Source organism: Amphiprion ocellaris, chromosome 14, assembly GCF_022539595.1.
Source record: "Amphiprion ocellaris isolate individual 3 ecotype Okinawa chromosome 14, ASM2253959v1, whole genome shotgun sequence".
Taxonomy (NCBI): Eukaryota; Metazoa; Chordata; class Actinopteri; family Pomacentridae; genus Amphiprion; species Amphiprion ocellaris.
Window position 1 is genome coordinate 16,763,155 of NC_072779.1, and position 15,423 is coordinate 16,778,577.

The window sequence follows — 15,423 nt, forward strand, 5'->3', positions numbered from 1 at the left end:
TGATACTGCTGAGGAAAAATAAAGCACTAGTGGATCGCTGTGTGGTTTTTTTCCCTCTCTCTCTCTCTCTCTCTCTCTCCAAAAGCGCTACATCTTCTCAGGCGCTGGGACAGACCACTGAGGGGCAGCAGAATTACATGCCAGCACTTGTTTGTTCACCGTTTCCCCCAAATGCCTCTTACACAGACTCTATTAATCCTGCTGACTTATGAGTGACCTCGAAGGATCCCGGGTGCCGACATGCTGAGTGTGTGGTCGGGTGAAAATGCGGAATGAAAAAAAAAAAACCTCTTTATGTACTAAAAACGGTTAAAAAAAACCCCAACAAACAAAAAAACAGCCTCCTGTCCTGCACAGCCAAAGTGTCCAGTTATGAGATGTCAGTAAATGCAACAGTGCATGGAGAGTGAATGTGATGGTCCACTGTGTAATCACACGTGATGCTGAGATATTGAGCTAAATATGTTTGGGGTTTTTTTTGCTATTAGAAAAATACAACGCCACAGTGAAGCAAGTAATATAACAATTCAGTTTATTTTATTTATTTTCCAGACAGACACATCAATTTCTGGACCACAGTAGAGGATGGAAACCTTTCACAGACATTTTTTGTCAATATTATTATTTGAAAATACAAATATAAAATTAGACTTTCCACATTTGATATGTGAGAGACCCCCATCCATTTATTATTAGCGTTATTATTTTTAGTATATTTTACAACAGGGCTTAAGCAAGCCATATGATAACCTGAAAGATGCTTTCAGATGTCAGTCAAGTCTGTCTGTCTCTCGCCATAAAAAGTCGGTTAACATAAAAAAAAAGGGGCAAGTGTTAGGAATGGGCAGACAGCAGTGAAGAGAGCTCTGTGCTCAGCCCGCAGAAACATGGAAGCACAGCAGAGCCTCACACTGCCGTCCATGCAGTCTGAAGAGCTTCCAGGCTCCCCTCATGGCCATGCGGTCTGCTTCAAACTCGACAACACGCCAGGAATGAACTCTCGTGTTGGTACACTAATAATGACAAATCCACTATATGAACCTGGGTGTAGCTGCGTGAGGGATTTTCTGTATACAGCTGAGGTCTCCAGTCTAATATTATTCAGACAAGTTCAAATGAGTGTAAATTGCAAATATATATTCATCTATACACATATATATATATTGCAATTGTATGTATATATTTAGTAATGAGCATGGGTGAGATGGCAATGGTTTGGACTGAAGGGGGGAAAGTCACCCGAAAACACGACAGTACAGTTGAACTCGTGCTATTTCTGTCACCTTGGAGAGTTCAGATTTGTGAACATGAACTGATCTTCGTTCTATCCTGAAAGAAGCGAGGCCGGAACTATAAATAGCAAATGTTAGCGAGAGTCCCTTCATGGGCCGGGAGACTAACTTTGTGGTCACTGTGACAGTATCCAGTATCTCTCAGAGATAAGGGCACATTGTCTGGTTTAAAACCATTAGCACCACTGTGAATAAGCCTCTTTCGGATATAAATGTCAAGAACATTCAATTAGCCTTCAAAGTCAGTCTAATTCAGTGGAAATAGAGCAGAGCCTGAAGAAAAGTCTTTGCATCATGTCCCAGCATTTTTTTTTGTTTTTTTTTCTTTTTTGCGGAGGCAGTGGTTCATATTCAGAAAACACTTGTGAATCCAAGATGACAGAAATCTCATAAGCATCGTGTGCTTTCAGGGTGGTGGTTTTCCCACGACGGATGGGAGATATTTGTTTGGCCATTGCCTAGCACTTGCCTCAAGATTCAAGTTTAAATGGATACGGTAGTACACTACAAATGTCAACACCTTTCAGGTTGACTTTTTTTCTTTTTTGATTATTTTTTTTTCTTAAACCAAGACCCCTCCCCTCTCCCCAAATGGATAAGCTAGTCTACTAAGATGTGTAACATTCATCAGCTGTAAACTGCTGTCAGTTTTGAGATAAAATGAAATTACAGCAACAGAGCCATGCTACCTTAAAGTCCAAGCTACAGGATCACAAAACAATACAGGAATCAATTCTTTATACTGTGTGAGGGAAAATGGTTTCATTTCAAGCATCTTCTTCGTTTGTTTTTTTTTTTCTGAAAAATGGTTAATTATAATCTAACAAAAAGCCAAACAATATATTTTATTCTTGTTGCACTGTTGCATGTTTTTTAGATGAAAGGGCAACTAAATTGGAATTGACTACAGCTCCTAATGAGCTTCTTGTATCAGTTTGTGTCAGAGTTTGGTATTCAATAGAAAATATCGTCAGTTAAATTCAAGGAATAACGCTGCAAATGAACAGGAGGAACACTTTCTTTAATCCCGCCGGAATAAAAATTAAAGTACACTTAAATGAGTGATTTGTGTTACATTTATTGTTGAGCTACTTCCTACACTAAAATGTATAAATGTGGGGAGCAAAGACTTAATACTATATTATTAATTCATGTTTTTCATAGACTTTAAATACTGTATTTCTCTTGTATTGTTCAATGTGTTCAAGTATTATTTGATTTGCTAAACATACGGATATCCGCATTTGCAATTACTCATTCTTGCCTGTTTTTCAGTAGCACAATGTCCTGTCAGCTCACTGGATTCACTTCAGAATATTTAGTGTATCACTGACAAAGCTGCCATGTGCTCCGCATGCTGTATGGATTCTGACAGACTGTACTGGTTGAGACGAATAATTACACTAATGCTCATTTATTAACAGTAATGTAATGCTAACAGTACTCAATTTGAAGATCCAATGAGGTGAAGTGAATTAAATAACTGATATAAAAACAGATTACTTGTAATTGAAATTACACTGAAAACTGGCTTCCTAATAGGTTTGTTTTCACTCGAAACAGCTGAATTGTGTTCAGCCTCGGACATGGGATTTGGAGGCATTTAAATTCAGGTTTTAATAGAATCTTTTCAAGCCACAGCTTCAGGGTCCAGCTCAGGATGTGAATTTAACCATCTATTAATCAGCCTGGACACACTTGGCATCCGTTAACACCTGCTAATATTCCTTTAACCGCAGTCTTTGTGCAGTAATGCCTCTGTGGTGTGAGCGACATTGATAAGAGATTATAGCAAAAAAAAGAAAAAAGTAGTTCCCCACAATCTAAGATTAAAATCTTTTTTTAATCATTAGCAGCTCTGAGAGAAAAATGGGAGATCAGAAAGAGTATTAACTAAAAATAATCAAGCCAGAGGCGGACGGGATATTTCCTAAGTGTACAAACATTAAAAGATAGAAGAGATTCTTCCAGCAGCTCTGTGACTGATATTATGACTACTGTGGTAAAATCACTGGTATGCTTCTTAAAAAAATATGAATTTTTTTTTTTTTTTACATAAAATCTTGTTTTTTTTTTTCCTCTCCATGATTTGAGCTTGTGTCCCTCTTAAAAAATAATCCAAAATAAAAGTTTTGCATATCTAGCGTTAGCATTTAAGGTAGTATGGCACACCCCTTTAAAAACATTCAAGGGTGGGGATCCAAATAATGCCTTGTTTACAATTCCATCTTACAGCAACTATTTCTCCATTGTTCATCCATGAGAGCTTTGGTTAGCTGAAACCATGTGAGAGTGGCAAAACCGAACCAAAAAAATAAAAATAAAACATACAGGGAATAAATTACAGTGAACCTCTAACAAAATAATTGTCTGCAAATATCAGAGTAACATGATCATTGAGAGAAAGGTCTATCTTGACTGGTCCTAAATCCACTATTCACTACAAGTATTATATTAATGAGTCCTATATAACATCTACGTTGTAATTACAGGAGATAGAAAAAGAGCGCGAGAGGGAGAGGGGTAAATATGAGAGAAAGGAGAGGTAGAGCAAAGGGAGAACAACAAAGAGCACTACACTGGTATCAAAGACAGCACTCTGTTTACAAGTTAACTGTGATTTCTTTACACACTAATGAAATACATGAATGATCAACAAAAGATAGTAGGATCTCTGAGGATGGGGAATGGAAAGAGAGAAAGTAATGGATGCACAGTACATTTTAATAGTATATTACAATTATTAATATATAAACCACAAAGTATCAATAAAACTCTGATTAAACTTGAAATCAGCAAAGAAGCATCTTTCTTTTTTTTATAGTTTTGTATTTTCTTTTACATTTGAACAGTACAAGGGTTTTTTTTTTCTCTTTACTCTTTAAATTATTACTTGATCACACCTCCATGCCATTTTTACTTTAGAAGTATCCAGCATATTTCTTTACCTGGTTGTATTCAAAGAAAAAAAAAGAAATCAGACAACAAGTGGGTAAAATGAAAACAACAACAAAAAAACATCTGCAGCGGCATCGATGACTTTAAAACCCAGACTGCACTCTGGAGCATATTATTATCATTATTATTATTAAATCGTTGTCATGAGGAAAACCATTAATCACACATACTGTGTAAAACTCGGTGCAGCGACAGATAGTGAATAATTCAGTGTCATCTTTTGACCCTGTATAAATATCCTCAGATGGGTCTAAATATATAAAGAAATCCAAGTGTACACTGCAACGTATCAGTTACTATTTCCCAATCCGTCAATTCACCTCAAAGCACTGAAGTGTTTGTCTAGTCGAGAATACATTAACCCCCAAAATCCTTCATACTATCCCAAAGCACAGGGCCGTTTTTAAAAAGCCAACATATACATGTGCAAATAGGAAAAAATGGCCTGTACTTTACTACTCACAGTGCAATGATTACTTGCTTAATTACCTTTCAGTGTTTTCATTTGTTTTTGCCACTAGAATAAATTAAAACCTGCCAATGATTCCCCAATAGAGCTCACAAAGGCTGAGGTATGGTATCAAAATGTTTACTTTCCTAATTCATTCAAAAAAGAACTGATTCAGAGAACAAGCAGTACATAAAAGGCTCAAGCACGGAGCCCAGGTATCGTGTTCCGAAAAGAAATGAATCAGGAACAAACAGGATGAAACAAACATTAACGTACAGCTAACAAGTTCCTCTCAAGAGTATAAAAGTGTCAGGATGCACAGAGCACTGGAAAATGCCTGGTTCAAGTTCTAATCTTCACATCTAAGTACAGTGTGCTTTGGATTAAATCATCTTTTTTTTCTTCTTCCTCTTTCTCTTTGAAATGATACGGATATCTTGAACAGTTAGACAAAAAAGATACCAATCAGGCTCTTTTTATTTTTTTTCCCCATTATTATTATTATTACTTCTCAAAACTGTGTTGACTTAATCACTGGTTGTAAATTTGCTGGTATGACACTTGTAAAATTATTCAGCTTCAGTATTTACAGAGCAAGTGTGTTCTGTTTGTCTGTGGGGTTTGTTATACCGTCTTCCAGCAGAAAAAGTAGAATAATAACTGTTTACAGCTTTTTCTTCTATTCACACGCTATAACATGTTCTTTTGACACACCATCACAAAAATATGCTATTCTCTCACTGAGTTGGTTATATGCAGTGACTGGAATAATATGTACAGCTACATTTCTTTTTCTCAAGTTTGAATTCACAATGTAGTTATATGAAATTTGTTATAGCATATATATATATTTCTAAACAACAAAAACAACACTTATAAAAAAGGACCATAAAAATATTGGAGTCCTCTTTGTATTGCCCAAAAATAGGTAATTATGGTTAACAATGAGACATCACAAGAAATAAAACAGCTACTAAGATTTATTACTTAGATACCTTCTTTAAATTTTTCCTTAAAATTGATTTTTTTTTTCTCCAAGTCTTCCCACTTTGAGCTTCTTTTTTTTTGGCAGGAAAGACTGAAATGGAACATCCCGACCTTTTTTAATCCTTTACACTAACAAAGATGAAGACATGACTTGCAGATATTCTTGGCTATCAACCCCCTCCCTCCCCTTCCCCCATACTTCAAACGGGAAAAAAAAATCCATTTACACAACAATACTAGAAGAGAGAGAGAAAAAAAAGATTTAAATGACACAAAATTAAGATTCAACTAAAATGACTCGCTAAAAACTAATCAAAACAAAAACAGAGGAAAGAAATAGGTGAATGAACTCGACGTGAAACATCATACCAAACCAGGTTGTAAAGTTATAGGAGGTTTGGATTATAGTACAGCAGTTGTTATTTTTCTGAGATGACTAACGTTTTCTTTTCTTCTTCATATGGTTCCGACTTTCGTTCATTTTGCCTGGGTGACGCTGTAGTGCTTGAAGTTGGATTAGCATCACCTGCACACAAAGCCAATTAGAAACTTCGTCCTGTCTTTCCTGGGCCACCAGATATACTCTGCTGGGTGATAAAGGAGGGAAAAAAAAAGGAAGAGAGAAGAAGAGCATTAGAAACGGTACATTTAATCTGCAGAAATCCTGACCACAAATAATGGGGCTGTGACATTTAATAGACAAAAAAAAAAAAAATCTATGACTTCTAGATAATATTTTGGGATGCATAACAGCATGAAACAAATGTGAAAGAAATTACCAGAAATTGCAGCGGGTCAAAATTTGCTAAGGGCGAAACATAACTACACATAATTACAGTGAAAAAATACCCCGAGGAACAACTTGGTGCATGTATTTAAAAAGCCTACAGGTGACTAACATACTTACACCACTCGTTAATTTAGCAATCATGCTCCTACATACTACTGTGGAGTCTGGCAATGGGAGTATAGCTGAACATTTACACAAATGTGTGCACAAATGAGTTCCACACACGTCACATGTCATGTCGACAAAAATAGCTGGAAGCAGACAAAGGGCCATTCTTGTCTGAGTTTTATATAAAACAGTTTTGTTAGAAATATGGATGCAATGGAGTGACAAGATAAACTATTGAAATATTCAGTTCCGCAGTTACAGTTTGGCCACTTGTTGATAAAATGTTTAATTTCAGTCTCAGTTTTAAAGAAACCTGATGAGAGTTGTGTCCTTGGACAACAGCGCTCAGGTCAAAAACATTCTAAGCATGAGACACATGATTGGCACTACTGAAATGTCTGACTGGTTTGAGACAGAAACAATTCAAACTGTTAATCAGAAAGAGCAAAGAGAAACTAAAGACCTGGTAGTACGAGTGTGTGTGACTCAGGTAGAACTTTCCTTCAGTCAGTCTGAAACTGACGATTACCCTTGTTTTTCTTTGTTAAAGGTGGAGTCTGCGATTCTGAAGAAAGACTGGTGATATTTGATTGCTAGCATATTTCGATAGCTTCCCTGTCTCCCAAATATTACTTTCCTATACAACTAAACTGCGTTCCCATTTATGTTTTGAAAGAAACATTTTTTCCCCAAAAGCTAAGACTGACTTAGCAAAAAAGCCATCCAGGTTAAAGCAGCCATGAGGCCTAAGTTAGCAACAAGGAGACCAATGTTTCTATCCAATGTGGGACCATTATTTTTAGAATCATGATTCATTGCCACTCCTTGTTTACTTTAGTTTTTCACTTGCGGTTTGGTTAGGTTTAAGCACCACAAATACCCTGTTAGGTTTAGAAAAATGTCACACTTCGGTTGACACTTTGACAACAATAACTGCTTGTTAGAAGCTGGGTTAAGGTCAGGCACCAAAATGACTTGGTTAGGTTGGGGAAAACATTGCTGTTTGGGTTATAATACAACCCTTTCACAACATGTTTCTACTTGTACTCCATTTTTTGGATTACCTGGGCACACATCCCAAATATTACATGAGCTCCAAACTTAGTTCTCCTATTTTAATCCCTGGTCCTGGAATAACTAGCTTCGTGATTTTGTCACACTGGGAGAGTTCAAAGCTCTGATCAAACGAAGTGTAACTGAAGAGCACAATTGCTTTTCCTAAGCTGGATTTTGTTTTGTGTATCTTATCTTATCTTATCTGGTTGTTGTAATGTGTTTTACTTCTATACCATGTGACTTGGGTTATGTTCAATTTTATATATCACTTTTTAACGTACCTTCTTTGCCAGGTTTCCCTTGAAAAAGAGATTTTACTCTCAAGGGACCTCCTGGTTAAATAAAGGATAAATAAATAAAAATAAATAAGCCATTTTCCACTACAGGAACTTGTGGGCCGTTGTAGGGTGGTGCAGACCTTTTGTGTGTGTTCTGCAGGAGCTGCTGCAGTGGAATTTCTTTCGGGGTTGATTTCAAGAGCAAAAAGTAGCTACTCCAGGGTAGGTACTTCTGAGCTCCCAACTATGGTTAAACTCAGAGAACACAAGCAGCATTTTTCTGCCCTCTCTAAGTCCTCATTGAGATCACCACCAACACCGTAAAACTGGCTGTATAGACCTAACATGACTGACCTCCATTGTTGTAGTTCCTACATGCTCATGGAACTGGCTCTGGAACTGGCAGTGATCAATGTTGGTGATCACTGTTTTGGTGCACTCTTAGTTAACGCTGGCGCTTACGTTTTCAATTCTTACAATGCAGTCGAAACAGGAAGGCTAATTATGGCACTGTTCCTGTGAATGTTGACGCCACCTCATCCCTGCAGCGGAAAGCTGCGTAATGATTGGCTGACTGAAAATGAATGACAGTAAAGCAATAAAATATATGGCAAAGATATGTTGATTAGGAATGTATTTGTAATGCATCACAAACAAATATAATCTAGAAGAAAATGTGCTTCCTTCAAAAACTGAATGTGGTTTAGTTGCCTAGAAATATTTCTGGGAGACGGATGTTAAATACATCCTGTGCACAGGCACAAATGTACACTGGAATATGTTTGTTTCTTTAATGTACTGTGTACAAACATAGCAAGTGGACTGCATAAACAGTCTAAAAGCATACTGGATTAAAATCACATACTCCACCTTTAAACTAACAGAGGCATGAAGAGCTTCTGTCACACTCACATTTACTACCAGCTCCGTCATTGGAGGGAGGTGAAGACACAATGAACAATGCGATGGACACATATTAGCAATAGACTGGTAGAAATGCACAGTAAATAAAATGCAATACCTCTGATGAGATGGCAACCGGCCACCTGTTCAATGGTATCCATTTGTAAAAGCTGTCGCAATCAACGGGCCCTAAAAGTGTACAGTTAGTGCTTTTGTCAGTATGCATTTCAAAGAGAGAAAAGTGAGTATCATATCAACGTCCTTCAGCTAGCATGAATGTGAACGTTTTGATTCAGTTGGATCATGTTGAACAGCAGAGCAGGAGACTATTGGTGTGTCATTGCAGCTCTTTTCATATTCTTGGAATGGAGAAACCGTGGCTGCAGCGATACATAGACTGCAAAATTACAACAGAAGTAAAACTCATTTAAGATGTTAAAAAGAGTTAATATGCTCTATAAAGTCAATGATTCATATTGTATTCAATCATTCAAGGCAGAGAGACTTCAAATCCTGTTTTCTATAACAATGCAGAACTCAGGTTGTAAAGACTCGGTGAAAAATAGCCTACATAAAGATATTGGAAGGCGATAAAAGTAATGATAACAATACACACAATCCCCATTCATGCTAACATACACAATGATTTAATCTGAAAGCATGCAGAGAATAGGATCATAAACACTCTTCAGTAAGATCAGTGTGTTTTTGAGTACTGAATGGTTTTCATTATGCAGCTCAGTTATCAGGACACTGTGAGCTCTCCTGCTGACAGATCTGTAGAAATCCTCGGATTCAAACACCGCAGTGAAAAGAGAAGCACTTTCAGCCGCGATTATTTGTCTTTATCACCTCAATCAACTAATTGCACTCTAATTGTCTTGCATAAAAAAACAGTTAAGTTCATTACTGCTCCTTCACAGTGGCTGTTTTCATACTGGCTAAAAGGGGATTAATAAAGTCGCTGGAGCGTGAAACAGAGGGACAAATCAGTGAATCTGAAGTCATCCATGAGGTTGTGAGATATGATGATCTTATACGTATTCAGTTCAACGGCATCCTCGGTAAAGAAATGAATTATAAAGCACATTTTAGTTCTGAATCATTTCCCGTTTTAATGTTCTGGATAGAGAGATCATCTCACCGAGAGCAGGGAGTCAGAGGGCTGCTGCATCACCTCTCTGCTTTACTGCACTCTGTTTGATTCACTGGGTAATTCTGAAGTGGTGATTTAGTACGTAGTGCTATCACGGGCACAAATTGACATTCTGTAAAGGAATCACAAAGAATGGCCTGAATAATCTGTGTAAAATACACTATATTCTCCAGCGAACTGTTTCATAAATTCAACAGTTTTCACATTAAAATGATGAAAAGTGAAACATTTCCGCTCAGAGTTTACTGTATTTCTGTATTGAAACGTTGTTTTCGCCTCCTCTGACTCAGGGTTACAAACTGTTGCACCAAATGAAAAATAATAGAAACAAATGGCCTCATTTCCATCTGTAAACTATCTGCTGGTAAATCTGCCTTGAAACTGAGCCAGCCTGGTCTTTCATAACAAATATTTTGCTTCCTGCTCTGAGACCAACAGATTATGGCAGATAGCCAGTGGACCTAAAACAATTAATAAAAGAGGCTTTGCTTGGGTAGCAAAAAGACAATAAAACGTATTTTTCTCTTAAGCTTCTGGTTTTGCGTGGATATCATAAATCAATTACACAAGTAAAAATTAAAATGAGCTATTTGTACATTTGCTCCCGGTGATAGCATCCCACAGCAAGGATGCAGTATTACAGCCTCACATTCACCTCATCCTCGCTCTGCTGTTGCACTCGCTGATTTAATGCACAAACTACTTCTCACAAAAGAGATGCACAAACTGTGAATAGAACTTATGATTCCAAACCACAGAGTAAGCCACAGTTTGCCACAAAGGCATATCTAAAAAACAAAAAAACACCACAACTTGAAAAAAAAAAAAACGACTTGAAATATAATTCAAAAACAACTACCAAGTAATTTAATAGTAAGTTAAAGCAGAACAAAAAAAAAGCCAAATTAATCCTCTTCATACTTTCTGGTTACTGTAGTAGGAAATTCAAGTTAATGATGTGGACTATAAAGTTTGAAAAGAGTGTCTTCACCCTGTAGTCTTGCAGTACTAATGGGCTTGTCGTTATTCCATCTCAGTTAAGCCATGCATTAATTAGCTTCTTTCTGAAAGCAGGTGTTATTTTTATAGTTTATACTGTGTCACTCGGTTCAGTCGTGTAAAGCAGCACAAACATGCTCCAACGTGACTCCGAGATCTCAGCCCTGCCGCACTCTGCGAAGGGGCCGTAAAATTCACACGGCAGCAATTTTGGATTAATTATTCAGTGAGGTCCGAGAAAACTAACACACAGAGTAAACAAACAGCTGATGGAGACTTCTTTCGGGGAGGCTGAGCTTTGTCTCTTTGTTGACAACAAGGTCCTAAAACATTATATAGAATCTCAGGGCTGCAAGCTGAGTAATCACATTTATTTAGGCTAAACTGAGATGCTATTATTTGAACGCCTGGGTCTGTGCAGCATTTAAACACAGTAAATAGATTATTTTTGTGAATCTGTGAGCATTTGCTGACTTCACAACAGCTCTGTGAATTATGACAGGTAAAAATGATGCATGTTAATCCATGTTTTTGATTAACTATTAAATTGAAAATACCAGTTTGAGATTCTGCATTTTTGGGATGATGATGTATCTTTTTGACCTCCTCACCTGTTACGATGTTGGGGAACAGGATGCATAGCAACCGTGTCCCATTTTGTAGCTTCATACTCTAATTGGTTTAACTTTCTCCACAGAGTTATTCTTGTCAGTTAAGATGCTCTTACTGGCTTTAAGATGATCTCTCCAAGACGTGAGTTGACAATAATAGATTATTATCTTTGCGAAGAACACAGGGTTAGAGGCCTTCAGTGCATTTTTGCAGTGCGATTACAGTAATTCTTAACAGGAAGCAGCACTCCACCTAAAGCGACACGCCGGCTAAGACAGACATCCGAGTTCATCCTTCGAAAATCTGTAGACACCGTCAGACTGAGAACATCTCTTTGCCGCTGTCACCTCTACTAGCTTTTCTATTCTTACACTTACGAGTTGACATGGCAACCGGCAGCTAACTGATCAGCGAGGGGAAAAATGAAACAGCATGTGGCTGAGCAGCTACACCTGGACAAGGACGCTGGGAGAGATGAAACCTGCTCGGGAGCATTGTCCTAGTCATGGAGCAAACTCAAGCTCTGGGACAGATGGGTTTCTAAAAATACGAGAAATTTGTTCTGGGGGGTGGGGTGACACGGGCTCTGAAGCGAGGTGATTTGTGCAACAGCTAAGGGGAATAAACATTTGCATTTGACACAGATAACTTTCAGAGCTAAGATGGGGTTTACCCTGATGGACAAAATGCTTACGGGACCCTCCGAACCTGACAGTAGAAAGAAATGAACTAAACTCTCAGACTGCACTGAATGCTTTAATTGTACTCACTGGAATTTAGGAGGCAGGTGGTGGTTATTTTGATCGCTTCAGTGAGAGACTACAACATGCTGTAATTAATAAACCCTACTGTTAATATAGAGCTGTTTTACAGACTCTTACAATCATAGGCTGTGTGCATTTTCTTAGTGTCTAATTTTAGTGACAGTATTCTGACACAGAAGAGGCAGCTGAGCTCATGGTGCAGCCAGACGTGACACAAAGTCTGAATCTGAGTACTCACTGTGATGCTGGGGCCAAACCCAGAGCCAGGCTGAGGGCTAGCAGCACTGATGTAGTTGCCCACAGCTGAATCCTGGCTGCTAGGTCCATACAGGTCAGCCACAGGCCCTGGACTGTTAGCACCAGGGAAACCTCCGGGCCTTGACGGGTTGGTGCCTGCATACAAACACAGCAAGGAGCAGAGCAGCTAAGAACCACCCAAGGAGCACAAATTGTCCTCGCTACGACTTAAACGGACACATTTAAATCAAAAGAACACATTACTGGATTCATACGTTTGTCTCGAAGGACTTGCCCAGGGCTCGTATTACAGACACTTACTGCATTTTGAGACTACGTGTTCAATTTCATCTAAAATCGGCTGACAAAATGGAGCAGAATTTCGGTTTAATTTAATATGAAGCAAACAGAATCAGGGGTGAATCCAGTATGATATTCTAAATATAATCTACATGCTGTGTGTATTATGCACAGGAGTAACATTCACTTTTGTAGAGTCATGCACAACACAAAACAGGCACATTGCTAAAAATACTTCCACCATGCTAATAAACTAGTAAAGGTTGCAGTGTAAATGTTGCCATGCATAATGTGAAGGAGTACTTGTAAAACAACATCGGCTGTTGAATAAGAAGAGTAACACAGGATCATAATGTTAAAAGATTTGAAATTTCTCTCGAGCATTTTCAACCCAAACACTTGAAATACTACGTGCTGCTTCCCTACTAGACCTGATTAACAGCTACCAGCAAGAACCTCCTAAATATTCTCAGCACTTTCAGCTGTGGGTTCTAGCTTTTCAGCCGGCTGGACTAACTTCCAGCATAAAGCAAAAGAGGTATGTCAGGAGAGAGAAGGAGGCATTAGGGGGAAATATAAAAGCTTGACCCGAGTTCATCCTGCAGGTCCAAACTTGGTGGGGGATAAAAAAGAAATACTGTACATGACTTACCACCTTTGCCCTGTGAGTAAGAGCAACTCAGACTAATAAAATGGCTTTTGAAAATCCATATGCCTACGAAAGGCCAGTAACACTGGCAATACAAGGAAAAAAACAGTCAAGGAGAAAGAAAAATGCAGTGATCTCTTAACAGCAATCTCCTTTGCTGTCAACTTCACATAACCCTCCGTCTCACCCTTATTCACAGACAGATTGTGGGAAAAAAAAACATCGTACAGCTGCATTAAAAAGAAAAATCTTCCGACCACAGAAAATGCTTGATCTTGTGTATATGAGCTCATGAACCCTGTGATGCCTGAGAGGAGGTCTTTGTAGAACAAAACAGTGCGCCTGCAGGACATCCATTGTGTTGATGCAGACACACACACACACACACCTACACACACACACACACACACACACACACACACAGAGTAAACTAACCATCATTGCCGCCTTGTTTAACATATGACTGCTGCATCTATCAACGCTGTATTAGACAGGTTAGGGCCATAAGAAGCACCTCCAAACACGCTTTAGATATCCGTGTATAGCACTCTTGAAAAATGAAGCCATCTTACTAAACACACATCTAGTGGAGTTGACACTGCTGTTTAACTGTAAGGACTTTAAACAGTGAGCAGCTAGTGCTCTTATCTTGCCTGCACAGCCCCCAGTAGGCTGGCTTATTATATAATTAAGGATTTTTTCAGTTGAAATGGCAATCCTCATTTCCTATGACTGCTGATTTTTATTGGAGTGTGGCTCACCCTTCTCCCAGTGAAACTGTTTTTTTCCCTATTTAAATATAAGGGCTGCACTGGTTGTGTATTTAGCTTTGGAAGCCAAAGCAATACTGACTTCAACGTGGGTCAGAATGCTGTTCACCTTAGGGTCCACTGTAATGCAGAATCATGTGTTCATTTTAATATTTGTCATATTTATAAAGACACTGTTAAGTCTTTCTTATGCTTTGATTTTTTTGGCACTTATGGTGCAGATACATTTGGCTGAAAGGACAAAAAAGAGCTGGAGAGACAATCATTTGATGCTAAGATTGACTTATGCATGTGAAAGAAAATTGTAAAAACCTGAATTAACTAAGAAGCTCATGTCTGATGTCTAGCTCTATACAAAACCATGTGTGCATGTAAATAGCCTGCCTGTGTCAGTCAAGTTAATATTCAAAGTACAGATGCAGGATCATGCACAAGAACAGCATTTTTCAATGAGATTTGCCATAAACTGCATACAAACACTGTTCTATTCTCCCTGTCAGGGACCTAGTGCAGCACAATCTCCATCTACAGACTGAGCTGACCTCCAGTTCAGGCCCCTAATGTAAAAAAAAAAATCAATTACACTTCTGGAAAATCATTCATATTTGCTTTTATCTACTTGAAACATCCAAATAAATGATATCATTGTCTTTGAATTTCATATAATTAGGGTCAAGGTTGGCTGCAGATATAAAGTCTATTCCGAAAACAACACGCACTTAAATCATGTTACGATGCAATCAAGCTATGTTGACTCACTCAGGATTTGAACGTGTCCTCTCAGGTGAGACAAGCTCTGTGTTTTCATAACAGAGCAATACCCACAGAATAATTCAACAACAGAGTTACTTACATTAGCTGCTGCTGAAAAAAAACTGAGGTGACTTCTGACAAAAAATCTTCTCTACTCATATATTAGTTCAAATATACTAGGACCAGGCCTCAGCATAAACAGAGACAAGGGCATGACTGTGTATTTGTAGGGATCTAAAGAAAACATTTCCTCTTTCATACTGTTGTGCATCCAATAAACACTTAACACTGCTTAGCAGATCTATTAGAAGAAAAGAGTAAGGTTGAGTGTTTGCAGTGTTGCCTCACTTCCCCAAATGA

General features: G+C 38.2%; 1 protein-coding gene across 12 annotated transcripts in view; it reads right to left on the minus strand.

Moving 5' to 3' along the window:
* Positions 1–515: 515 nt before the first annotated feature.
* The window catches only part of msi2b (musashi RNA-binding protein 2b), a 259,035-nt gene continuing 244,127 nt past the window's right edge, over positions 516–15,423 (minus strand). For 6 of the 12 annotated variants that reach the window (XM_055016998.1, XM_055017003.1, XM_055016996.1 and 3 more), the window contains 2 exons: positions 12,593–12,747; positions 516–6,275 (listed from right to left, as the gene is read on the minus strand). In XM_055016998.1, coding sequence (XP_054872973.1) covers positions 6,231–6,275; positions 12,593–12,747 — 200 coding nt within the window. In that variant the 3' untranslated portion in view covers positions 516–6,230. Of the gene's footprint in view, positions 6,276–8,941; positions 9,013–12,592; positions 12,748–15,423 lie in introns of all 12 variants that reach the window. The other 6 variants (XM_055016997.1, XM_055016993.1, XM_055017002.1 and 3 more) reach the window with 3 other exon arrangements.